Consider the following 27,858-nt stretch of genomic DNA (forward strand, 5'->3'; position numbering starts at 1 on the left):
TCTGGACTCTCCTCTGCTGCTGCTTCACAGGTAAAGTCCAGAGAATCAAACTCCTCTCCTCTATCAACATCTGTCCCTCTGAAATGAAGCCCACAAAACCATGAAGCTGCTTTATGTTTTTGTCTCTGTGTCCTCAGAGTCTAAACCTCAGGTCCCAGTGACTCAGCCTGGAGCAGTGAGCTCTGCTGTGGGAGCAACTGTGAGCATCAACTGTAGGACCAGTCAGGATGTTTATTTTTACAGCAGTTCCCACTCCCACTCTTTAGCCTGGTACCAACAGAAAGATGGAGGAGTTCCTAAACTGCTCATTTACTTTGCTAGCACTCGATATTCAGGGATTCCAGCTCGTTTTACAGGCAGTGGATCAAACAAAGATTTCACTCTGACCATCAGTGGAGTCCAGGCTGAAGATGCAGCAGTTTATTACTGTAAAGGAGAATTCCCTTCTAGCACTTGGGAGCTCTTCACACAGTGAAAAACAGCCGTACAAAAACCTCCCTCAGTCAGACTGAACAGAAACTGCAGTAACTTCCAGCTGCAGCAGAGACTGACACAGTTCAATGAGCACAAACACAATTTCATGAAGGGACTGAATTTTTCATCATATCACTCAGAAATCTAAAGTTCACTATTAAATGATCATTATGGTGGAAACTTCTTTCTACCCACTCAAAACTCAGGAAATCTCGAACTAACACAGTTGTTGCTGTGAATCTTTGAGAAGTTAGAAGATGCTTGATCATGAACTTTGACCTCAGCTTCATAATGGATCACAGACACACTGTCTTTAAATAAAAGAAACAAATCTCAACACTCAGTCACCCTGAAGCTCAACGATTTCTAAAGATTATTAAAGTGATTCTTTTTAAGAAAACAAACACTGCTCTCAGTCAGTTCAGTGTCAGCGTGGTTCTCCAGTTTTCCTTTTAATAAATAAATCCAACTTTAAATGGAAAAATAAATAATTTCAAACCAGAAATCGAATCAGTTTAAAGTCAAATATATCCAGTTTTACATTCAGCTCTTATGACACCAGAGTTTTTCATTTTTTTCTCATCTTCATGTTCAGACAACAAACATTTGAAAGTGAGGCCTTTAGCCTGCATGTTAGCAGCTTTCAGCCAACCAGAGCAGAGTTCAGGATGAATAAAGTCACTTAGTGCATTAGTGTGAACTCATCTGCCTTCTGCAAAGAGGACCTTCTGTTCATTTAGATCAGCCACAGAAGAACTCAGGCACACATTTCATAAACAGCTTCACTATCATTAGCTCACACACTGATGCTAAATCAGTAGCATTTCAAGCCAAGCAGCACCCATCAACAAGGATTCCTGTCACTCTGTTGACGTCAGAATGAGTCTCATGTCATGTTTTCTTTAGGCTTCCAAGTTCACACAATTCTACCTTTGAGTTTAAACTTTCTTCAGAATTCAGAAAAATGCATGAAACCAAATATTTACTTTGTTTTAGTTGTTTTTAATAATTACTTTGCTTCAAGGAAAATTACCTTCAGTCAAACTACAAATGAAAACCACAAACACTTACAGTCACCAACAACTTTACAGATACAGTTTGGCGTGTTTGGTTTCATAATGTCTCACTGAACATCCAGAAATATCAATTTTTCCTCATTTCTGTCCTTCAGCAGAACAAATATCATTCCCAAAATCCTCCAGTGGATGGAAACTGGTGGTTCACGTCTTTTCCACGTCCACGCAGGATGTTGCACATGTTCATAGTGTCAGTCTGTCCTTCTTTCACACTGTCAGGCTGCACACTGTGAGTCAGGCCTGTGATAAAGAAATTAACAGAAAATGTTAAAACTGGGAAGTTTAGTAAATGTTACTAACCTGTAGTACCTGCACGTGTTTGTAGATTACTCAGCTGCAGTCATCCATTCTCTATTTCCTGTTTGCGTTGCACTTTAACAAGTTTCACTACCCCTGCATGGTGAATTAACGAGTGTTTGCAGACAAGTCAGCGACTGCAGTGATCTGCTAGAAACCAAACCGCCGTCAGTGCAACCGATTTGAGCCAGCAGCAAGAGTTTGTTGTCTCTAACTACAACCAGTAGGAGCCACAAACTCCAGCAACACCAACTGGTCAACGGAAACTTATTTTCCCCTCGTGACTGGAGGTTGACGGGGGGACACTCGGCCTGTGTGACTGAAGGCTGAGGATCCACAAAAGGTTACAAAATACAGCAGATTCATTTGTTTCTTTAATACTTGTAAATTCTGATTCTGGTATAAGAGATTTCTTTAATATTGTAATTATGTTAATTATTAAATGTCTGTTCACACTAAAAGAAATGATCTTGATATTTAGAAAACAGGTTGTTCTTCCTGTAACCTCGGCCTGTTGGTAGTTTAATTCTGCAGTGGGTCACATTATGTAATAATAGTAATGTAGTAATGTTTTATAAATGCTGGATTTAGCACTTACTAATATCTTACTAATGCTTTTTACTGTTTCAATATTAAGTGTTACAAATACATTGATGTTAGAACTGTGTCTTCTGTTCTGTTGTTCATTATGTTTCTGAATAATTTCAGCTTTTCTCAGGAGAAGAAATCAAAACTATTTCTCTCCACTAGATGTCATGAATTCTTTCATTATTCAGTCGAGGGAAGCTTTGTAAGCTCAGGACAGCTGCAGCTGACTGACTCTGTGTGTTTGCATATGTGTCCTGCCTCTCTGCTCACAGCTGTTAAGAGGCCAGTGTTGATCAGTGGCTGTCCAGGCCTTTCAGAGCCACTCACACACCAGCAGCACAATGATGATGTCACTGACTCTACTGCTGGCCACCCTGGGGCTCCTTGTTCAGGGTGAGACTCTCTGTGAAAACTTAGCTTCAGCATGCAGCCAGGTTCACCACAATGATGTTCTGCTATGATGGAGAAACTCTGAAACCAGCAGCACTGACCTTCTTCCATCTGTTCTCCATGTTAGAGAAATGATCCTCTAATGTTTGGATGTTCATCATCTCAATAACTTTTCTCCACTTTTTCATGTTTTCAGGTTCATCAGGAGAAAAAGTCCTGACTCAGACTCCTACAGCTCAGTCTGTTGTTCCAGGACAGACTGTCTCTGTCAGATGTAAAGCCAGTTCAAGTGTTAGCGGCTGCCTCCACTGGTACCTTCAAAAGGACGGAGAATCTCCCAAACTCTTAATTTATTATGCTACAAACCGTCAGTCTGGAGTTTCTGATCGTTTCAGTGGAAGTGGATCTGGGACTGACTTCACTCTGACTATCAGCAGAGTTCAGGCTGAAGATGCAGGAGTTTATTACTGTCAGCAGTGTAGCAGCTGGCCGTTCACACAGTGATACAACGCCGTACAAAAACCTCACACAGCTGGAGAGGAACTGAGAAAAAAGATCATCTGAACTGACATCTGCTCAGAAACACACATTATTTCATGTTGATAAAATATTTTTATATTTTGTTATAATATTTTTTTTTTATAAATGTTAATATCATCAGTTATAACATTTTCATTATTTTTTATTATTTTAATTTAAAGTTCTTTGTGTACAAAATTTTTATTTTATTGCTACAATTAATTATCTGTAAAACAGAGAATATCCATACGTTCAACGAGTGAAAGCAATCATTTAAATATTTGATCTTTGGATTATGAAAGTTAGAAACAATTTTCTCAAAGTCAAAAGACTAATGACTAATTCATCCTGCTTTAAGTTCTACAGAAACACAAATATTTATGATTATCATTTAATCATCTTTAAAGCAAAACATTCAGGCAACGTGTCTCTGAAGTGTTTTAGGTACATGCTCTATATTATATATTACTACATTTGAATTAAATTTATCAGTACATACTGACAGTTATAAATATTTCCATTAACACAGCTGATTTGAGAGTATTTATGTTCTATTTTAAATTATTGTTAGCATTACTGTCAGCAATGAAAATGGGATCATAGTAATTCACTGTAAGACAACATGTCAAGGTCTCGCTGGCAGACCGTGGGGATGTGGGGAAAGGAGGACCCAAAATGCAGGACTCTACAGTGCAACAGTGTTTATTTACAGTGGTGACAATCCGAACAACAATAAATCCCCCCGTGCGATCCCAACTCCCGTTTCGTGTCTTCTCCTTTATCCCGTGCTCCGTGCTCTGTCTCCGTTCCCTGTGTACTCTCCGTGTGCTGCCTCCTGGTCGCCACAATTCCTCCTGAGGAAACACGTATACCAAAGGCAGCCGTGAGTACAAAACCTAACAGTAGACTTGCACTAACCTTGCACAATACACTTAAGACTGACGGGAAGTCACTCAACGATCCAGCGTCGAGGAGCTCTCAGCCACACTGTTTTGAAGCTCCTCTGACGAGGCTTGATCGGCGCCAGGTGTGTGTGGATTCCTGGGTGGGACCAGTCAGCTGGCAGGGCCACACCCACCAGGCCTAGAAGTGCCTGCCACGACCGCACCCTCACACACATGCACACACCCATAAACACCTGACAGTACACCAACACGGAAAACAGGACAGCAGACACAACCATAATAACAATAACCACAATAATAATGATAATAACTACAATAGTAGTCCAGACTGCTCACGGACCCCGAATCCCTGGAACTGGGTCCGTGACACAACAAGAGATACAGACTGTTTTCTCTCTGCTCCTGTTCTTGGTAAAGTTCTCCATGCAAATGATACCATGTACTTTAATTATGTCACTGAATCTCTTTATTAATATAGTTTTAATGTGATGATCAGAATCAAATGCAGGACAAAGAACTGCTTCAGGATGAGAAATTATGAAGAGCAGCTGGTTCATCGTGACCCACGTGACCCAAACAGCTCGACTCACATTAGATGTGGACATAAGAACACATTCAACCTTTTTACTACACCTGATGTTTAACAATCTGCCCTGTTGGAACGTTTCATGGTTTTCTTCCTCCTTTTGCTTCCGTCTGTCCTTTTGGGAGGAGCTACATCCCCTTTATTAAAAGGTCAAAGGAGCTTGCAAAGAAAAGCGTCTGGACTTCTTCAAGTTACTTGAAGACGTTTCACCTCTCATCCGAGAAGCTTCTTCAGTTCTAAGGTCAAATGGTGGAGAGTCCCAGATATAAACCTAGTGGGAGTTTCCCCCCACAGAGGGACAAAAGGACCCCCTGATGATCCTCTAATCGCCTGAGCCAAGGTGTGAAACTGGGTGTGGGTCAAAATCAGCCAGAGTTTCGAAACTAATAAACTGCATTCCCTATGACCTCAATACCTAATAAACAATCTATTATTTCTACAGCTCCTAAACCAGTGAAGAAATAAAGCTCCCCACAGCTAAAAAAATAGATCCTTATACTGCATCTTAGGGTTAGTTTTTTAATCTGTTATCTGTGTATCAATGCCAGAGACAAGATTTTGATCCACTAAAACTCCAAATATGTTGGAAAACAACATCATCAGATCCACCCAACTCCGTGTGAGTCAGTCAGATGATTTCCATAGAGGCACTTTGCATCAGCAGCACCATGCTCCAGTGCTCTGGGAGAGTTTATAGTCCTGAGAGTTGAACACTGGATGACTGACAGCTGTCCTTCATCACAACAGAAGCCACAGAAATCCTCCTCATCAAAAACATGACTTTGATCTGCGTCCTCATCTGGACTCTCCTCTGCTGCTGCTTCACAGGTAAAGTCCAGAGAATCAAACTCCTCTCCTCTATCAACATCTGTCCCTCTGAAATGAAGCCCACAAAACCATGAAGCTGCTTTATGTTTTTGTCTCTGTGTCCTCAGAGTCCAGAGGACAGATCACAGTGACTCAGCCTGGAGCAGTGACCTCTGCTGTGGGAGCATCTGTGAGCATCAAGTGTACGACCAGTCAGAATGTTGGTGTTTGGAACAACTACCATCTTTTAGCCTGGTACCAACAGAAAGATGGAGGAGTTCCTAAACGTCTCATTCACTTTGCTAGCACTCGAGAATCAGGGATTCCAGCTCGTTTTACAGGCAGTGGATCAAACTCTGACTTCACTCTGACCATCAGTGGAGTCCAGGCTGAAGATGCAGCAGTTTATTACTGTCAGAGTTATCACTGGCTGAACAGTCAGAATGTGTTCACACAGTGAAAAACAGTCGTACAAAAACCTCCCTCAGTCAGACTGAACAGAAACTGAAGTGACTGCTGCAGCTGGAAGATACTGCAGAGACTGATACAGTTCACTGAGGACACACACACACACACACACACACACACACACACACACACACACACACACACACACACACACACACACACACACACACACACACACACTTATCTAAGACAAAGTGAGTCAATGTGTGATATGTAACATGTAATCCTAATGACTTTCTACCTCACCTACACCGCTTCTCTGAGATTTTAAGCACTTTCGGGCCCTAGTTATAACATATAGTTATTAAAGTTACATAATTTTCTCAAAGATCAGTAAACTTTTTGGCTGACGAAAACAAAAAATGTGCATTCTTGCACTTTCTGTAATGTACAGATTTCTGTACACAGAGTAGTGAGAAAGATTCAAATGCCAGCACTCAGTAAGGTGCAGTAAGTGCTGAATGATTGTACTTTTTCAATAGTAAGTGTTGTGTTTTGATGCTCACTAAATTATGTAAAAGTGTATTACGTCCTCGGCGTAATAAGAATTTGTCTCCCGACTCCAACTCCACCCAAGAATAAGCCAAAACCAAAAACAAGTGTAAATGCAGTACACCCATTTATTAACTTTGGCAGTGAGCTGTGCCAAAATATTGAAACAAAAGATTTCTAAACATCCCTAATCTGTTTGTTCGGTGGGGGAGGCCCAGGAGAGAGGGGTGATGTGGCTGTCAGTCATCTGGTAGTTAAGAGCTCTCTGTCCATCCAGTTTTCCAGTTTGGGAACAGGAATCAGTGAACCCAACCACTCAGCAGGCACCTGTGAGGGACGAGAGAGAAACACCCACACATACATAGAATAGAATAGAATACTTTTTATTTGTCAATTTCTTCAAATGTACTTGCCATACAAAGGAATTGAAATTACGTTTCACACTGTCCCATGCGTAGACATTGACAACAATAAGGTGCAGATGCACAACAAAAACAGCCCTAACAATAAGGTAATAAATAGTAATATAATAATATAAATAGTGCTAAAAGAATACTAAAAATATATATATAGCAGCAGGTGTGTGCAATTGCAATGCAAGTCAGGAATGTTTCCAGGTCTTGATTCAGAGAGTGTTTCCTTGTTGGAGAGTGTGCGTGGGGGGGGGGGGGGGGGTAGAGTCCAATCTGTCTTCCTATACTTCTGCCAATCTGGTGATTCTGCTGGCTGGGAGCCGGGAGGGAAGAGAGTTCAGCAGTCTCACAGCCTGGTGGATGAAGCTGTTGGTGAGCCTGGTAGTGCGGGAGCGGAGACTTCTGTATCTCTTTCCAGAGGGCAGGAGGCTGAACAGACAGTGCCCATCCTCTGATGGGAAGAGTCTGTCACGGCGGGGTGCGCCGGTGTGAAGAATGAGGTAGACCCAGATGCAGACACGGTGGAGACAAAACGTAGTTTCAAAAATAAAGCGAGCCTTTATTGCAGAAGAAAAAACATAAAACTAGGGAAACTAAGGAGACGATGAACACTGTGTTAACAGAAGGCTGTGACACTCAGTGAAAGAACTACAACAAAACTATGAACACTGAGTAAACTAGGACACACAGCGGAACAATGAGGTAAACCTATGAAGACTGTGGTGAGGTTAACAGACGATCTGACACCGACTGAGCAGAAACACACGGATTAAGTACACATAAGGAATGATCAGGGGAAGCGGAATCACATGGGGAAACAGCTGACAACAATTAACATAATGACAGGACAGGGGACGTGAAGCTAAATACAATAAACACAAAACACAAGGATCCTTCAAAATAAAACGGGAAACATAACGAGACCCAGACATGACTGGAACGAGACAAACAAAGAAAACTTGGACATGAAACATGACAGATAAACACACGAAGACTTAACACAGAAAACTTCACACAGGGATGAGACAAATGGGGAGCTTGAAAAATCATGAATTAAAAGTGTAACCCAGGCGTGACAGAATGTAACTCAATAAACTGAAATGAAACTAGACTGAAAGGAATAAGAAAACATCAAGAAACTCAGAATACTGGGTCACATGACCCAGGACCATGACAGAGTCACCCAAATAAACACACACACATATGACCCACATGATTTTCGATCATAAGAGGGGTAGAAACGTGAAGGCCACAAGTTCAGTCTGTGGATTTTACCTTCAAATCCAACAGTATTAATTACTATTAATTACTCTCAGTACAGTCAGGCTGACACAGCTGATGACTTGGACTGGGGGCTTCCCAGAATCCCGGGATGGAATGAAACTAACAGCTGGTCCGTTGTCCGAATCGAGTGGGTACATGCAACATACAGTGCCGCAGCTCGGACGGGCCACAGAGCCAGCAGCCTCTTAGTCCAAACCTTCAGTGGGAGCTGAGTGCAGCTCAACTGAATGAGAGAGGTGGAAGTCCGAGAGGGCTTTCTTCAAGAAGGCAGGGTTGGGCCGGAGGACCACCCCCTTCCCATCTGGCAGCCACCTACAACAGTCACTGTGGACCGACAGTGCCTCCAGCTCACTAATTCATCTGGTGGAAGTTAGGGCCAGAAAGAAGGCAGTCTTAAGCGATAGCCACTTCAACTCAGCACTTTCCAGGGGCTCAAATGGAGGGCGCCAAGGACAAGGTCCAGGTCCCAAGGGGGAACTGAGGACCCTGGCCTTTAAGCTGTTAGGTGCAAAGCAGTGTCAGCGTCACTGAGTGCTGAGCGACCAAGGAGAACTGCATCCAAGTTTTCCAAGGGAATGTTTTTTTTTCTTAACTAAGCATTCTGTCATTATCAGTTTTAGTTTTCTTCTGTGGTTTTTCAGGCCTTTTTAGTATCGTGCTGTCCAATGCATTTATTCCTTTTACGAATGAACCAGGTGGTTTATTCGGACAGTCCTAAAGTTTTTGCTCTTATGTTTATTTTGTTATTTCCTGTGGTGATGATCTCTTTGGACCTCATATGGATAGTAATTAATTAACAATACATGCAATTATTTTACTTAAAATCAATCAATCATCTGTTTAATTAACAGGTCTTATCTGTCCATGAAATGGCTTTAAAAAACAAAGACGTATCCTTGTGACAGTCTGTTCAAATACATTCCAGAATTTAGAAAACTGACTTTGAGACCTTTATTCAGTGGTATGTTAATTTGATTGATCCATTATTAAACAGCATTATGAGCCTGGTCCAAGTCTGTGTTGGAGTCAGTCTAGGAAAAAAGTCACACCAAAAGGTTCATTGCAGAGGTGTGGACTCGAGTCACATGACTTGGACTCGAGTCACATGACTTGAACTCGAGTCAGACTCGAGTCATTAATTTTATGACTTTAGACTTGACTTGAAAAAATGTTCTAAGACTTGTGACTTGACTTGGACTTTTACACCAATGACTTGGGACTTGAATTGGACTTGAACCGGTTTACTTGAAAAGACTTGATATTTCACCCCAAATATAAAATTTAACATGCATATTATATAGAGATTGAAAATGTGACGTCATTCAGGGGTAAACCGCAAAGGATTCTGGGAACTCGTGGCAAGCGGTACTAGCGCACGCAGGCTTTCAATTGAAATCAGTCACACAGCGATAAAAAGAAACACAAAAATGTCAAGAAGCCGTTGTATTATTAACTGCAATAGCCGGTCGCATGACAGCCACGGGAAGCCGACGGGTAAAGAGATCGTTTGTTATCGGATTACGTCGTTGAAGAGAAATTGTTCAGCCATGTTTCCGAAGTAACAAAGAGGCGACGGGTGGCCTGGATTGCAGCCATTCAAAGACCAAATATAACGTCCCAGAACACTCCAGCTCACAGGTTAGTCTGCTCCAAGCATTTACACGAAGGTCAGTGTTTTTTAGTAGTTAATACGTCATTTTCATAACATAATTGGTGATATAGGTTACAAGCAAGTCTGGCAGAAATTGTCGCGCTATGCTCCTTTGTTTATTGTGCATAAATAGTGAATTGTCCTGACACAATATTGCGTTTCGCTTCTGTTATTATGGTACATTGACAAAAACATATACTTTTATTCACAGGATAAAACAGTTGTTTTGTATCACTAATTGCCCAGTGCGATTACAGCATACAATATTATTGTCACTGCTACATTTCTGTAACGCGGACCAGAAATTATTTCCACTACTAATTAATTACCCTTGAGCTCAAAGGTCCTATTAATAAACGGTTAACGGATGTGTATTTATGAAGACGATTTGTGAGACTGGTAAACTTATGATACGTACGATGGTCTTTCGTTCTACACGGTGCATTTCAAGGTCCTGCACCCATCCGTCGGTAAACTGTACCTGGGCTTGTTGCAGTGACCTGAAGTTACTAAACTTCATGAGTGTATGCACTCACTCCAAGAACCGTATGATTATAAATATGCATATAAATATGCTACGATGAGATAGCTGACTTCATCTAACTAGCAAATGTTTTCCAGGCTACGTTGGTGATGCAGTTTTTTTTAATATGTATGATATTTTTGTCATGCGATTTTAAAGCCAGTCCTACAACCGCATCCAAGAATAACATGCAGCTTATCTCAGAACTGTCAGTGAAAATTATTCTTGGAGCTAGGTTTAATTGAGCTGCATTTTAAAGAGGTGCAATTTCACAATTTGTGTATATTTTCTAAGTTCACTATTTTGTCATGTGTTGAGAAAAACACAGATTTTAAAATTACATGGTCTAATATTTACATTTAGCATATAACTGCAACATGCTTTTTTTCGTTTTTTTTTTTTTAAAGACTCGAAAGGACTTGAAATTCAAAGTTTCAGACTTGTGACTTGACTCGGACTTGCCTGACATTACTTGAGACTTGACTTGAGACTTGAGGATAAAGACTTGAGACTTACTTGAGACTTGCAAAACAATGACTTGGTCCCACCTCTGGTTCATTGCCTCAATGGTGTCATTGATCACTTTTGTAGCAGTAGCTGAATGAATGTTTAATTCTGCTTTTAATCCACATTACCAGATTGTGTATCAGGAGAAGGCTTAAAGGTCCTGAATAAAGTAATAAATAGAATAATATACCAACCCAATTACATCTCAAAACATGTTGAAAACCTGTGAATTCACATTGCAAAGACTAATTATGCAGTCCTGCTGGAGTCAGATGATTTCCATAGAGAGGCACTTTGCATCAGCAGCACCATGCTCCAGTGCTCTGGGAGAGTTTATAGTCCTGAGAGTTGAACACTGGATGACTGACAGCTGTCCTTCATCACAACAGAAGCCACAGAAATCCTCCTCATCAAAAACATGACTTTGATCTGCGTCCTCATCTGGACTCTCCTCTGCTGCTGCTTCACAGGTAAAGTCCAGAGAATCAAACTCCTCTCCTCTATCAACATCTGTCCCTCTGAAATGAAGCCCACAAAACCATGAAGCTGCTTTATGTTTTTGTCTCTGTGTCCTCAGAGTCCAGAGGACAGATCACAGTGACTCAGCCTGGAGCAGTGAGCTCTGCTGTGGGAGGATCTGTGAACATCAAGTGTAGGACCAGTCAGAATGTTCATGTTTATAGCAACTATCACTGTTTAGCCTGGTACCAACAAAAAGATGGAGGAGTTCCTAAACGTCTCATTTACTATGCTAGCACTCGACAATCAGGGATTCCAGCTCGTTTTACAGGCAGTGGATCAAACTCTGACTTCACTCTGACCATCAGTGGAGTCCAGGCTGAAGATGCAGCAGTTTATTACTGTCAGAGTGGTCACTGGCTGAACAGTCAGGATGTGTTCACACAGTGAAAAACAGTCGTACAAAAACCTCCCTCAGTCAGACTGAACAGAAACTGAAGTGACTGCTGCAGCTGGAAGATACTGCAGAGACTGATACAGTTCACTGAGGACACACACACACACACACACACACACACACACACACACACACACACACACACACAAAATGAAGTGATTCATCACAAATTTGTGTCCTACATCGCATGTATGTTGTGTTCAACTTTCAAATATATATTTAACTAAAGAACAAACGTGGGCCATTAACAGATACCAGGATAAGTCTTGTTCATGACCTTTGACCTTAGAGCAAACACTGAATCTATATCAAGATAAAATAATCTGAATCCAAAAATCTGAAAATGTTCCTGATCAGTGAGGCTCAAAATAAAAACAACACACCTGTGAATGTTACTGTAAACATATCATCAAACATGAACATGAGTGAAAAAGCTGTTATTGAACTGAAGGTGTTTTTTCATATTTTGTTCATGTCATCATTCATTTAATCTTCTCCGTGTTCGTCAATGAAATTAAAACTTTGTTCTTCAGATTCTTTCTAATCACTCCTTGCATTCGTTGACTCTCCTGTCTGTGAGTTCTCCTCAGAACAAACAGCTCATTAGAGACACTAAAGACTCTTTCTTCTTTAGACTTGCTTTGTAGTCTGGTGAGGCTGTTTCCGTGGTAACCAGGTCCCAGCATTGCTTCATGAACCAGTCTGTCTGGTACAGGTGAGCAACACCAACAACAACCTACCACACACATTTACATAAACATAAAAATAACCTGTACAACTTTAAAACTCCTTTTTGCCAAAATGCAGATCTCCTTAATGGTTCTTTCAGCCTGTGTTTTATTTTACCAGTGTAAAATAAAGACATCATGTTGGAGTGCAGAGTTACTCTAAATTCTTCTAAATGAAAAATATATTCATCAAGTGCAGGTTTGTAGATTTGAATAAAATTAAATGTCTGATTCAACCAAAATTCACTTTGCAAAACATCTTTATTACCTAAAACATGAATGTTGTCATTATGAGAAAGAAAATAACAGTTTTAGTCTTTATTTGTTCTTAAAAAAGAAAGATGGAGAGACAGTTACAGAGTTGAGAATGAGAGCATTAAACCAGTATCAGGTTGAGTCAGGTCAGGACTGGGAACACTGGTCTCTCATCAGTGGCTCTGAGACCAGAGCCTGGCAGCCCTGGGTGGCCTCACAGGTCACAGAGCCCACCTTCATCCAGCGGTCTGCAGGGAGCCTCAGGGTGCTGCTCCAGCTGTAGAGGCCGTCGTTCTGCAGCACCACGGGGCTCCTGCTCTCCTCCCAGCTGATGCTGCCACTGCCATCCACCTTCCAGGACAGACTCCAGTCTGAGGGGAAGCCCTTGTTGGCCAGACATGTGATTGTTGCAGTCCCCTGCTGTAGCTCCTCACTGGAGGGGGGCAACACTGTCAGGACGGGACGGGCATCACCTAGGAGACACCAATCAGCTTAGAGCACAGGGAGCACACAGCTGTCAATCAAACCACAGACAGTGGGACACCTTTACTGTAAGAGCTGATTTTCTCCGTTAAGAAGTTTCTGTCAGGTGTTTTTTTCTGCTCCACCAGTCATTCACTCACACATTGTTTCACTTCCCTTTAAGAAACCTCTCATGCATATCAGCACAGAGAGAATCATCACACAGTTTGAGCTGAAATATGTTCAAACTACACTGGAAATAAAAGAAGCAGATGTGGAAACATTTACAAAACAAGTTTAAAATCATCAATATTGTACATGACTTACATTAATATTAACTGGAAACAAATAAATAGAATAAATTAATTAATTCAGCGAAACGAAATGCTCTTCATGTATATCTAAAACAATTTTTAAAATTCACATAAACTCAAAGTAATTTCAAACAATACTTGAAAGTTCTTCTTCTTTATATTATTGTTAGATTTTTTTTTTCAGTTTAATTTGACTGAAATGTAGACATAATATTTTGACAGAGCAGATCTGAATTATCCTCCACGACACAAGAGGATGATAAAAAATTCCAGCATCAAACTTATTGTAAAGCTACGTGCTTTTCTCTTAAAATCAGAAGAGAAATTGTTAAATGCACTTTAATAAAAAGACAATATTTGATAGTAAACCAGAATAAACTTACGTCCAACATCCAGTCTGGTTCCTCCACCGAACGTGTACCACAGTGATACAAACTCATTGAGGCGCCGTACAAAAACCTCTGACTGTAGAGAGACACGGCTCTCTGACTCTGGAACAAACAAACTCAACTAAATCATTCACTGTTTGCACAGCAGCCATGACTCAGCTGATACGACTTCTTCAAATACCATCATACAATGTTAGTTTAAATACAGTTCAATCCATGAGCTTTTGGACGATCACATGTTTTTGTCCTGTCCCGTTCGGCACTGAAGCTATCAGAATTATTGTCTGAAGGCCAAGAAAAATTCTCAACAGATTTATTTTCTCAAGTGTATCATTATGGCTTTGCCACACTGGTCCACTTGATTGATCTTCATTATTTTTATTTTTTTTATTTTTTTAAATGATTACAATTGGAACAGATATAACCGGGGGATCGTAAAGACAAAGACAGATAAGAGAAGTTTAAGAAAAGGAGAGGGAAAGAAAACAGAGGGGAAGAGGGACAGTGAGAAAAGACAATGAAAACCCATGAGATCACCTGCTGGAAGAAAAAGAAGAAAACAAGCAAAAAGAGAACAACACAGTAGGGAGACCACAGCAACAACCTAGATAAGCATAAGTAAGAGTAAATAATAAAGACTGAATGCTACTGAGCAGCACAAAAGACCGACAGCAGATGATATGCTTAGAGGCAGCATCCAAGGAAGATAGTGAGTGTCTGTGCACACCTGTGTGCGTGAGTGCGCTTGTTTCCAAAAGGTTTCTCCATGTAACTATCTAATAGTAATTGTGGGGAGCCATAGCACTGCCCCCCAGGACATGGAGCAAGCATGGAGGACATCCAGGACCCAGACATCTAGATTCCCCCCAGAGCACAAGAGCCCAAGCAGGACCACTGGAGGCACAGCCGCCTCCCTCCTAGAAACAAGCTGGGGAGAGCCCCAGGCGGGTGTGTGTGGGGGGGCGGTGAGATGGAGTCTAAGACCCAAGCAGACATATAAACATAGACAAAGCTCTTCATAAAACATGCCTCATTCACAGACATTCATATAAACACTAGATTCTATGCCTGAGTGCTTTCTATCTAGCATTGAGACAAATGTTCAGCATTTTACTCTCACCAGTCAGAGAGTCTAAAATATTTGAAACTGTAGCCTTTTGTTGTTTGTCACTGATCAATATCTGAGTAATATTATTCATAATTAGGCACTAACACACATGGTGTCTGGATGCACGCTCAATCATCCAGGTAAGTAAAACCCACAAAGTAGTGTTGGACGTAATGTTTTCAGGGGGAGAAACGTTTCGTCACTCATCCAGGTGACTTCTTCAGTCTCAGCTGACTGCAGGTTTCTCCAACCTTAGAAACAGGACATTTGCATGATGACTGAAACCAGCCCACTGAAGGAACAATGGGCTGGGAGGTCAGTTCCTTGATCATTAATATGCAAATTCTCATGACCATTAATCAACAGCCACTGATCAATGGTCATGAGTAACACACATGGTCTGGTGCAAAGATTCAGTATAAGTTCTGACGATGTGCTGCTTATGTTTTTATGCTGTAATCTTTATAGTGTAGTACAGAGCACGATGAAGAAATGATGACTTTTCTTTGTGCAAATATTTACCATCTGTATTACCAGATTTTAAGTACGTCACAGAATAGCCTGCCCAATCCTCACAACCAAAGCTTGCTCAGCATAAGATGCACAATGTAAAACTTTAAAAAAATGCTTTTAAAAATAATCAACAAAACACAAATTGCTGATTTTATGAATAACTCAATGGATTAATTAAAAAGAGAAAGAGGAAAAAAAGATGTAATTACAGCAGACAGAAATAGCAAATAACTGATTCTTGAACACAGAGTAAACCTTTTATAATGGACAAGGGCATTTCCATGATTTCCATAGAGAGGCACTTTGCATCAGCAGCACCATGCTCCAGTGCTCTGGGAGAGTTTATAGTCCTGAGAGTTGAACACTGGATGACTGACAGCTGTCCTTCATCACAACAGAAGCCACAGAAATCCTCCTCATCAAAAACATGACTTTGATCTGCGTCCTCATCTGGACTCTCCTCTGCTGCTGCTTCACAGGTAAAGTCCAGAGAATCAAACTCCTCTCCTCTATCAACATCTGTCCCTCTGAAATGAAGCCCACAAAACCATGAAGCTGCTTTATGTTTTTGTCTCTGTGTCCTCAGAGTCCAGAGGACAGATCACAGTGACTCAGCCTGGAGCAGTGAGCTCTGCTGTGGGAGGATCTGTGAACATCAAGTGTAGGACCAGTCAGGATGTTCATGTTTATAGCAACAATCACTGTTTAGCCTGGTACCAACAGAAAGATGGAGAAACTCCCAAACGTCTTATTTACTACACTAGCACTCGACAATCAGGGATTCCAGCTCGTTTTACAGGCAGTGGATCAAACTCTGACTTCACTCTGACCATCAGTGGAGTCCAGGCTGAAGATGCAGCAGTTTATTACTGTCAGAGTCTCCACTATCCTAACAGTCAGTGGGTGTTCACACAGTGAAAAACAGTCGTACAAAAACCTCCCTCAGTCAGACTGAACAGAAACTGAAGTGACTGCTGCAGCTGGAAGATACTGCAGAGACTGATACAGTTCACTGAGGACACACACACACACACACACACACACAGAGTGATAGAGTGAAAATGTTATTGTTGTTAAACAAAAAAGAAGTTTGAAATCTATCTGTATCTCAGTCAATCAAATTTTGACCTTTGACCTCTGATTCATAGCAGCTCAAATACATGTGAACCAATTCCTGAATATTGCTCATTATGAAAACATTTCTTAAAGAAAGAGAAAAAAACACAAGTAAATCACCAAAATCAGTGAGTCACAATTGTCTGCATAACTTATAAAAATACTTCAAATAGAAACTTTAAGTCCAGTTTTCTCAGGTTTGTAGATTTTTTTCTTTTTTGCTGTTCAATACTAGTCTGATAACTTTGTCTTGCAATTCCAATAAAATTGATCCATGTTTGTGGCTGTAATGTGACAAAATGTGGGAAAGTTCAAGGGGGCCGAATACTTTTGCAAGCCAGTGTATGTGTGGCCTCATTAGGATAGGGATTTATATTGGCGTGAGGGACTGTAGCCTATAAGTTCTTATTGTTAAATGATAGTTATGAGATGGTGTGTTTCAGGTGATTTTACAGAAAAACACCAAAATAATGTACTGCATTACTTTAAAAAAGTACTCTGCATAATAGAATACTTTAAGATACCTCAACACTGATCATTTGACTCATTCTTATATTGTGCTTTTCTACTCCACCTGAGAACTCAAATTGCTTTATATAACAAGCTACAACATGCTGAAACATTCATTAAACAGCATGCAATGACTTTGCATGAATAACGGCGGTGTCGCTCAATATTCTCAGTAATAAAATCATAATCTTTAAGTTCTTATCAATTCCCCTTCGCACTTATTCTTTAACATAAACTTCGCTTAACTTCATGTATTCAAAGTGACTTAATTCTACTGACTCATATTGACTTTCTACAGATAGCACACTGGTTTCCAATAAGAATCCTGGAAATCATTATTTAGAGTTTAATATTGACATCACCACAAAAGTAAGACAAACACTCAATTCTTATTTAATGTAGATTTTTTTTATTCTTTAAAACTTTAAACAAACTTTAAACTTTAAACAAAGCAATGAAAAATGAGAGAAGAAATTGGAAAAAAAAAAGCTACAGAATGCAGTGTGAAAGTAAGACCAGCATAAAAGTCACATATAGTTCAGGACTGGGGACACTGGTCTCTCATCAGTGGCTCTGAGACCAGAGTCTGGGAGCCCTGGGTGGCCTCACAGGTCACAGAGCCCACCTTCATCCAGTGGTCTGCAGGGAGCCTCAGGGTGCTGCTCCAGCTGTAGAGGCCGTCGTTCTCCTGCACCACGGGGCTCCTGCTCTCCTCCCAGCTGATGCTGCCACTGCCATCCACCTTCCAGGACAGACTCCAGTCTGAGGGGAAGCCCTTGTTGGCCACACACATGAGCGTGGCCTTCCCCTGTTTCAGCTCCTCACTGGAGGGACCCAGCACCTTCAGGGCGGGGCGGGTATCACCTAGGAAACACCAATCAGCTTAGAGGACAGGAACCACAATTTGAATTTCTCCGTTAAGAAGTTTCTGTCAGGTGTTTTTTCTGCTCCACCAGTCATTCACTCACACATTGTTTCACTTCCCTTTAAGAAACCTCTCATGCATATCAGCACAGAGAGAATCATCACACAGTTTGAGCTGAAATATGTTCAAACTACACTGGAAATAAAAGAAGCAGATGTGGAAACATTTACAAAAACTATTTTAGCTTCAAAGTCATCAGTTATCTATAACACATCACTTGTTGGAGATAAGAAACTTAATAGCACTACTTGAATGATGTGGATTAATTTCTTTTACTGCTTACATGATTTTAATGACATTTGAAATGATATCTGCTACAACAGAAACACCAGACGTGCTGCACACTGTCAAATGCCCATCTTTAACTTCTGGAAATAAAATAAGCAGATATGCCAACAATTATACAAGATGTTAAGCTTCAAAAACCTCCGTTCTGTATAATACACAAGTTTTCTACTTACCTCATGTGAGTTTCAGTCATTTATTGTAGTGCTTTTATGATTTCTAAGCAAATTCTACATTTTTACTGACTAAGTAAAAGACCAGAAATCTTTATCTTCACTCTGTTTAACTTGAGGACAGTTACATTTAATTCATCTTAGAAACAGTGACTGTGATTTCAAACTAGAAAATAATCACAGGCTGATGACAGTTTATATTATTTACACAATGCATCGTCTTTATGTCAGAAATGTCGACATAAAATCTGATTAAAGCTGATGGAGTCAGCCTCCAGTGTATAATGGTTATAATATTACCTCTACATGAATACTTCATTGTTATAAAGCTAACATTTAAACCTCGATGTAGTTTCTTTAAAAACATTATAATCTTACTTCCAACATCCAGTCTGGTTCCTCCACCAAACGTCCACCACACCACCACATATATATATCTCAATAATCCTCAAGTCAACTCTGATGTTTTATATTATTTGTTAATATTGATTTTAACATTTATTCTGAAGCTAACTTTGTGTCTTCATGAAAATTGATCTAAAAACTATTTTAATGATTTTTGTTTTCTTGCACACTGAACAGAAAAGTCAAGATAACCACAAGAAAGAAATCTGATAAAATAAAAGAGGTTTAAGTTCGACTTACTTCCAACATCCAGTCTGGTTCCTCCACCAAAAGTCCACCACAGTGATACAAACTCATTGAGGCGCCGTACAAAAACCTCTGACTGTAGAGAGACACGGCTCTCTGACTCTGAAACAAACAAACTCAACAATATGAATTGTTTTTATCATAGCTTTATAACATCTTAATAGTATAATTTTAAAATAAAATAAAATAAACACAATAAAATAAAGTTCAAAAATATAATTTGAGAATTTACATTTTATAGTTGTTAAGATACATCACTACAAAAGCTCCCTGTCACAGCTGCGGGTTTTATTGGAAGGACCCAAACGCAGACTCAGATTCAGGGAGTGAGTTTTATTTAACGTAAGTGAAGCAAATAACAGGAACGGGTATGGCGTGAACAAAACTTGGGGAAAACTACAAACCAAACCTGAAACGTGAGGAGACTGAGACAACACAGGGGATGGCCAGCAGGAAACGAGATGCGGATGAAACACCAGTGAGACGCAGATGCTCCAACAAAGAGCAAAGAGGCAAACACACACTAATACACACACACAAGGAAACAAGGAAATGGCAGACAGGAGGAAGAGTTGATTCTAATTAGACGAGACTGGGAGGATGTAACCTGAAAACATTACCATAGAACCAAAAATACTAAGCAAAACACAATCGAGGAACAGAGAACATTAAACTCTGAACAATCACAAATAACCCAAAATAAACAAAACCACAGAATATTAATTAACCTAAAACATAAACATGGAGTCCACAGACTCCGGACCACGACACTTCCACCTTCTTCCTCAAAACTCTAAACATTAAATTGAATTTTCAATCTACATTCACAAAACCTCAAACTGCACAAATACATCAAAACAGTTTTACGTGTTCTCACAAACACTCAGTGTCTTTAGATCAGTGGTTCTCAAACTTTTCACAGTGAGGACCACCTCATAATATATGTCTCTTGAAGTATCACCCTTATGACCGACATTAAAGTACAGTTATAGGCCTATTTACAGTGGCTTGCAAAAGTATTCGGCAAAAGTATTCCACATCTTTGCTGTGTCCCCCACATGGCTTGTGGCAAACTGCACACGGGACTTCTTATGGTTTTCTGTTAACAATGGCTTTCTTCTTGCCACTCTTCCATAAAGGCCAACTTTGTGCAGTGCACGACTAATAGTTGTCCTGTGGACAGGTTCCCCCACCTGAGCTGTAGATCTCTGCAGCTCGTCCAGAGTCACCATGGGCCTCTTGGCTGCATTTCTGATCAGCGCTCTCCTTGTTCGGCCTGTGAGTTTAGGTGGACGGCCTTGTCTTGGTAGGTTTACAGTTGTGCCAGTACTCCTTCCATTTCTGAATGATGGCTTGAACAGTGCTCCGTGGGATGTTCAAGGCTTGGGAAATCTTTGTGTAGCCTAAGCCTGCTTTAAATTTCTCAGTAACTTTATCCCTGACCTGTCTGGTGTGTTCTTTGCACTTCATGGTGTTGTTGCTCCCAATATTCTCTTAGACAACCTCTGAGGCCGTCACAGAGCAGCTGTATTTGTACTGACATTAGATTACACACAGGTGCACTCTATTTAGTCCTTAGCACTCATCAGGCAACGTCTATGGGCAACTGACTGCACTCAGACCAAAGGGGGCTGAATAATTATGCACACCCCACTTTGCAGTTAATGATTTGTAAAAAATGTTTGGAACCGGCTGTTCAAACCCCCTCAAGGCTGCCCGCTGGGATTGAAACGATGGGACGAGGCGTGAGTTCTCAGAATCTGCTCTTTGAGCACAAGAATGACAACATCACAGAGAGTAAGTTTGATAACATCATGGAGAAGCTCACGGCTCTCCAACGGGAGATTGAGAGACCATTGTCGGACTGTTAGAACAGCTTTGAAATTCATATGAGTTGTTCACACTAAAGTAAAAACCACCATCACTTCATGCGGCTACCCCTTTGGCACCAGCTGCGGTCTCAAGCCTGGAGCTGAACAACAACACCCTGATAACGACTGTGTTTAGACCAGTGGTCTCCAACCTTTTTTGCGCCATGGACCGGTTTATGCCCAACATTATTTTCACGGACCGGCCTTTAAGGTGTCGCGGATAAATACAACAAAATAAAACTAGTACCGGTACCGAAAAAAAGAAGATTTATTCATAACACACCCAGGAAAACCAAGTTAACGATAAAAACGATAACAAAATAACGCTGAAAACCGATAAAAACCCTGAAAACCATATATTTCACACCTGAGCCTCAACTCTTGCGGCCCGGTACCAAATGACTCACGGACCGGTACCGGTCCGAGGCCCAGGGGTTGGGGACCGCTGGTTTAGACTGTTCTTCCCATTCCATGCAAGACCACCTGGGTTGGCTGGAAGACTGTTTACTTAGCCTGGCAGGGCGAAGGACACTGTCTCAGCTGAACTCTGGACACGCACACACATACAGACACAGACATACATACACATGCAGATGTGCACTCATTCCCCCTCCAAACGCCTTCGACGCTTATTCCCTCCGATGCTGACGGTGGATCAAGGAGACCAGCGCAAAGGCTGCAGGCCCGGATGCACTGTCTACACTGGCTGTCTCTCACCCTTTACCCTCCCCTGTTGCTTGTCATGTGTTTCTTTGGTGTATTAAGAGTTTTTTCATGTGCAGAGGTGTTTTTTTCTGTTCTCAAACTGATCTCCCTGTTGGAGCTCAGTCTGGGGGGAGTTATTTTTTTTCTCCTTATCTTTCCTCATGTGGTGCATTTTCCATGTTATACCTCTCTGACCTGTCTTCCCCATGTGATGTTTTTGGGTAATGTATGTATGGTCGGAGGGTAAGATGGCGCTGCCCTTGCGTGCAATAGGTCGGCAGCCTTAACATGAAATTTCCCCTTGTGGGACTAATAAAGGTATCTTATCTTATCTTATCTTATCTTACGTTTTAACTGTCATGGTCCGGGTGAGTGCGGGGTTTTTCCACTCTGCTGGGCTCCACCTTCAGGCGGAGACTCCCATCAGCCTTCAAACCTGACTGCAATCAAGTCACCAGCATTTAAGACCAGCACTCACAACAGACCTCTGCCAGATCTTCAGCTAACCCACGTTAGTTCTAGGCCGCCAAGCTCTTGAGAGTTTCCCTAACATCTGCAATTCTACTCAGTGTTTTCTTTCTGTCTTAGTACCTGCCTGGCTGTCACGCTTTACAAACAGGAGAGATGCATCTCTGTCTGGACACTGGGTTTCTGCTATCAGGTTGCACTCCCTTCATCGTGGTCCTTCATCTGCCTCCCTGCCAGGGCCGTTGCTCCAAGTATATTCCGGACTCTCTCCCCACCACTCCTCACCCGGACTCCCTAGACCCGAGACACCCTCCTTGCGCAACGCCTGCCCCTGCAATGCATAAGCCATAACCATCATAGTTTAATCAAATGGCTGTGATTCACTAGACTGCCACTGACTGGCTGTCTCTTCTCATTATAGTGACTCTGTGTAACTCCACCCAGGCCGCTGCCCCTTTTCCCCTCCCCAGGATCTGTACTTAAACTCTTGCATCTAGTCATAGCACACTGTCTGAGTTTCATGTTTCATAGTTCACAGTTCGTAGCCTTTATAGTTCCTGCATTGTAATTAAACTAGGCACTGTAAATAAAGCACTGTATTCACGTCAGTTTTGCCTACTGTTTTGTGATGACCCTCCTCCGAGATCCCCCCCTATCAAAGGGAAATGCACCGCTCTGAAGGTGCTGCTGCTGCAGCACTACTCCCCCTCCGATGCAGAGCGGGCTGAGAAACTCCTCTCTCTCTCTGGCCTGGGTGATGGTACCGCTCTCGAGCTCATGGAGAGCACGCTGTCCTTGCTAGGAACGGATGACGGTGGATTCCTCTTCACTCACGTCTTCCTTGAGCTGGCCTTGACAACTCCCCGCTGCTGGGTGCGAAGGATTCCCAGTCACTTGCAGACAGAAGTGGATCGCATTCTCCTGGCTACCAGGAGCTTTGACATCGAGACGATAATTCCCGAATCACCGACGGCAACTCCCGCGCCCCCACCGATTCTCCCAGGGGCCTCCAACTCATCGATAGTGGCTGGGATTGCGGTGTCATCGAAAAGGGTTGTGTTTTTACCATAAGCTTGACAGCGCTGTGCCGCCTTTGCAATTTTAAGGCCCAGGGAAATGAGCCCGCCTGTGCTCTGTAGCGGCCGTGACCGCTGGCAATAAGGAAAGGCTGCACTTCATAGAGGACTCATGCTCGGGGAGACGTTTTCTGGTTGACTCCGGCTCCCAGAAGAGCCTCGGGAACGCTCGTGTCGTCTTTGCATACCTCCACAATGGTATATTATTTAATCTTAATAAAAAAATGGAGATTTCTCACGTACCACCAGAGAGAGCCCAAGTACCACTTGTGGTATGTGAACCACAGTTTGAGAAAGACTGCTTTAGATCATGCACAGAACCAGTTAAAATGATAATACTGCTGAGCATTACACACTACATCACAAAACAGATAATAACATGTTCAGGACATGAAAGTCGAGTCTTTCCAGTCTCACAGGTTGTCCTGTTATTCTACAAAACATTTTAACAAGTGATATCTGCGCTGTGGTCATGTTTAACTTTTCCAACCTGTGGTCAGCATCGTGCATCAATGTGAATCACTGCAAGGTTTTTTGTACTGAGTGAGTTTTTAAAAACTCTAAAATAACTTTTACAAATTGTTCCTTTTTTTTTAAATTTCACTTTTGAGGCCATGTTTACATGCACAGGTGTAGTGTGAAAAACATTGACTTTTCTATTTATTCTGGCCTATTTTTTACATGTGAACAGCACTTTAATTTGTTGACAGGTCATTTTCTAACTTCTTTCAGGGTGAAGATTCTCAGAAACTGTTCATGTGTTTGTGAGTAGATAATTACAGTATTTCTTTTCTTTTTTTATGTGAACAAAATCAGATTGTGTCTTACAAGGACAAATGTGTGTGCTTTTATCTTCAGACAAGACTGTCTTATAGTTAGCATGGGTTTTTTTGGAATCTTTGGCATTTTCCTATCATTGGATAATAAAACAGTGAAGACAGACAGGAAAGTGGGAAAGACACACAGTAAAGGGCCACAGGTTAGACTCAAATCCAGGCTGCTGCCCTCTCCCATGTGGCGTGTGGTCACCTGCTCACCCACTGAGCTAAACTGGCACCCTGCACAGTCCTGATTGGCCAACACTTGGAATGGGGTGAGGAAATCTCCTTTCCAAAAAAAATCGTTCTTTTGAAATAAATTACAGTGGACATTATGAAAAACTGATTAACTGATAAACAGCATCAACTATTTGAGCCAAGTAGCTGTTGTATTCAGTCAGATGATTTCCATAGAGAGGCACTTTGCATCAGCAGCACCATGCTCCAGTGCTCTGGGAGAGTTTATAGTCCTGAGAGTTGAACACTGGATGACTGACAGCTGTCCTTCATCACAACAGAAGCCACAGAAATCCTCCTCATCAAAAACATGACTTTGATCTGCGTCCTCATCTGGACTCTCCTCTGCTGCTGCTTCACAGGTAAAGTCCAGAGAATCAAACTCCTCTCCTCTATCAACATCTGTCCCTCTGAAATGAAGCCCACAAAACCATGAAGGTGTTTTTGTCTCTGTGTCCTCAGAGTCCAGAGGACAGATCACAGTGACTCAGCCTGGAGCAGTGAGCTCTGCTGTGGGAGACACAGTCACCATCAGATGTACTACCAACCATAGGGTAGATGAAGGTGATGACCTGTCCTGGTACCAACAGAAAGATGGAGAAACTCCTCAAATGCTCATATATAATGGTGTCATGCGACAATCAGGGATTCCAGCTCGTTTTACAGGCAGTGGATCAAACTCTGACTTCACTCTGACCATCAGTGGAGTCCAGGCTGAAGATGCAGCAGTTTATTACTGTCTTGGTGAATTCTATGCTAACAGTCAGTCTTCGTTCACACAGTGAAAAACAGTCGTACAAAAACTTCCCTCAGTCAGACTGAACAGAAACTGAAGTGACTGCTGCAGCTGGAAGATACTGCAGAGACTGATACAGTTCACTGAGGACACACATACACGCACACACATGCACGCACACACACACACACACACACATACACTTTATATTGCTGAAATATTTCTGCTTTCAGAATAAATTAGCATCAAAACATCCATCCATACCTTTACTATCTGCAGTGTCACATTCAGGAAGTGAATAAATAACAAGTCATAAAAAATGTCACTAGAATGAGCACATTGAGGCTTTTATTCTTCATTGAGAATAATATGCTCAAATATTTAGTGTGAACTCTGTAAACACAATTGCTTGTGAAAAATAATGTAGTGATTTAAAATCGAGGACTTTACTGTGTTTGAATAGTTATGATTGATAAGGACGATCATATTCACAGAATTACTTTTACAGCTGAGATTGTTGGAAATGCACGAAACATTTAGAATTTTAAATGATGTGACGTCTGATGCTATTAGTATCGTCATCAAAAGTCATCCTGAAAAATATTTGCTCATAGGGGGCTCTCTGATTGTTGGGGTTGTCCTGTATTCTTGTAAGTCTTTTTTTATGTTACAATAGTGACTGTTGTGAGTTGATGTTACATAAATAAAACTGAATTGGACTGAACTGAATATTATTTAGTTCCCACAACTGTTTCACAAGGAAAACCTGTAGAAATAAAGTGTTTCTGACCAATAAGATGGTAGAAAGCTTTTATTTTGAAAACACCCAGGAACTAATGAGTTTGTTGAAAAAGTGGATTACAGTGACTTAAAGGGAGCAGGAGAGCATACACTTTGAAATACTGATGGATTATGACACAATTATGATATAGAGATTTCCAACAGTGCCTGAATCACATTAATGTTTATAGTTTGAGCTGCTTCAAAATGCCTTTGACTTTTAGTTATCAGTTTTCTCAAGTTTCATTTCATGCAAAAGTTGACTTCATGAGTCAAGTAATGTGTCTTATCCTGACATTTTCCCTCTTGCATGAAGTTTAGTTAAGTTCTGTTCTGTTCTATTAAAATATCAGAATTATTTGGGACCAGGAGCATGTGGGTCCATGCAGATTCAGGACTAAGTGAAGAGGATGCTGGAGCCTCTCTCAGATGCTATTGGGAAAAGAGACAGGATACACCCAGGATAGATAAAGAGATGGACAACCATTCATACTCACATTTTCACGTTTGATCAATTTAGAGTCACCAGTTAACCTAACCACAGTATCTGCATGTCTTTGAATGTGGAAGGAAACCGGAGAGAGCCCACAGAAACACTGGAGGAACCTGCAACCTCCACAAAGAAAGTCCCCAGCCTGGATGAACCCAGGACCATCCTGCTGTTAAAGCAATAAGTGTTGAAACTATAATGAGAATCACACAATGATTTTTCCTAAGCTTTGCTGTCATGTCTTAAATAAAATAAACTACCTCACTGCGGGTTAGCATAATACTCGATAAAACACAAACTGGAAAAACACAGTATTTATGACATGGAAGTGAAGTCTCCCTGTAGTCTTCCAAAGAATATAAAAGCATATTTTAATTTTAATTTAATTACATGTTAATTGCAGCAGCTTCTTCAAACTTCTTTCCTATGGTAGAAAGGTGATTACTTGGGTTAAGATACCCCCCACCAAAAAAATTAAACCAAAACAAAAAGGAAAGGAAAGAAAAAAGCTTGAAATATTCCCAAAAATAACTGCAATAAACTGATAGATCCACTTATAAATGATTCTTCAGACCAACTGAATCTGTCTTACAGTTAGATCATTTCCATAGAGAGGCACTTTGCATCAGGTATATTATTTAATCTTAAAAAAATATGGCGATTTCTCACGTACCACCAGAGAGAGCCCAAGTACCACTTGTGGTATGTGAACCACAGTTTGAGAAAGACTGCTTTAGATCATGCACAGAACCAGTTAAAGTGATAATACTGCTGAGCATTACACACTACATCACAAAAAAGAAAATAACATGTTCAGGACATGAAAGTCGAGTCTTTCCCGTCTCACAGGTTGTCCTGTTATTCTACAAAACATTTTAACAAGTGATATCTGCGCTGTGGTCATGTTTAACTTTTCCAAACTGTGGTCAGCATCGTGCATCAATGTGAATCACTGCAAGGTTTTTTGTACTGAGTGAGTTTTTAAAAACTCTAAAATAACTTTTACAAATTGTTCCTTTTTTTAAAAAATTTCACTTTTGAGGCCATGTTTACATGCACAGGTGTAGTTTGAAAAACATTGACTTTTCTATTCATTCTGGCCTATTTTTTACATGTGAACAGCACTTTAATTTGTTGACAGGTCATTTTCTAACTTCTTTCAGGGTGAAGATTCTCAGAAACTATGTTCATAAAAGGGCCACAGGTTAGACTCAAATCCAGGCTGCTGCCCCCTCCCATGACCCACTGCGCTAAACTGGCACCCTGCACAGTCCTGATTGGCCAACACTTGGATTGGGGTGAGGAAATCTCCTTTCCAAGAAAATCGTTCTTTTGAAATAAATTACAGTGGA

General features: G+C 41.1%; 5 gene segments (V, D, J or C); 3 read left to right on the forward strand and 2 right to left on the reverse strand.

The window, feature by feature from the left end:
* Positions 1–2,524: 2,524 nt before the first annotated feature.
* LOC120733297 lies at positions 2,525–3,695 on the forward strand. The segment is given in 2 exon segments: positions 2,525–2,828; positions 3,022–3,695. Coding segments are annotated over 2 exon segments (360 nt in total).
* A 9,171-nt stretch (positions 3,696–12,866) lies between these two features.
* Positions 12,867–14,196, reverse strand: LOC120733304. The segment is given in 3 exon segments: positions 12,867–13,352; positions 14,039–14,090; positions 14,179–14,196. Coding segments are annotated over 3 exon segments (396 nt in total).
* A 1,896-nt stretch (positions 14,197–16,092) lies between these two features.
* Positions 16,093–16,571, forward strand: LOC120733295 (the record flags this gene model as incomplete). The annotated part of the segment is given in 2 exon segments: positions 16,093–16,144; positions 16,252–16,571. Coding segments are annotated over 2 exon segments (372 nt in total), but the record flags the coding sequence as incomplete, so codon positions are not given.
* Positions 16,572–17,777: 1,206 nt separating this feature from the next.
* Positions 17,778–19,089, reverse strand: LOC120733298. The segment is given in 2 exon segments: positions 17,778–18,155; positions 19,053–19,089. A coding segment is annotated over 1 exon segment (255 nt).
* A 5,730-nt stretch (positions 19,090–24,819) lies between these two features.
* On the forward strand, positions 24,820–25,338 carry LOC120733299 (the record flags this gene model as incomplete). The annotated part of the segment is given in 2 exon segments: positions 24,820–24,862; positions 24,963–25,338. Coding segments are annotated over 2 exon segments (366 nt in total), but the record flags the coding sequence as incomplete, so codon positions are not given.
* Between the last annotated feature and the right edge of the window lie 2,520 nt (positions 25,339–27,858).

The sequence above is a fragment of the Simochromis diagramma genome, unplaced genomic scaffold, assembly GCF_900408965.1.
Source record: "Simochromis diagramma unplaced genomic scaffold, fSimDia1.1 OVJJ01000372.1, whole genome shotgun sequence".
Lineage (NCBI taxonomy): Eukaryota > Metazoa > Chordata > Actinopteri > Cichliformes > Cichlidae > Simochromis > Simochromis diagramma.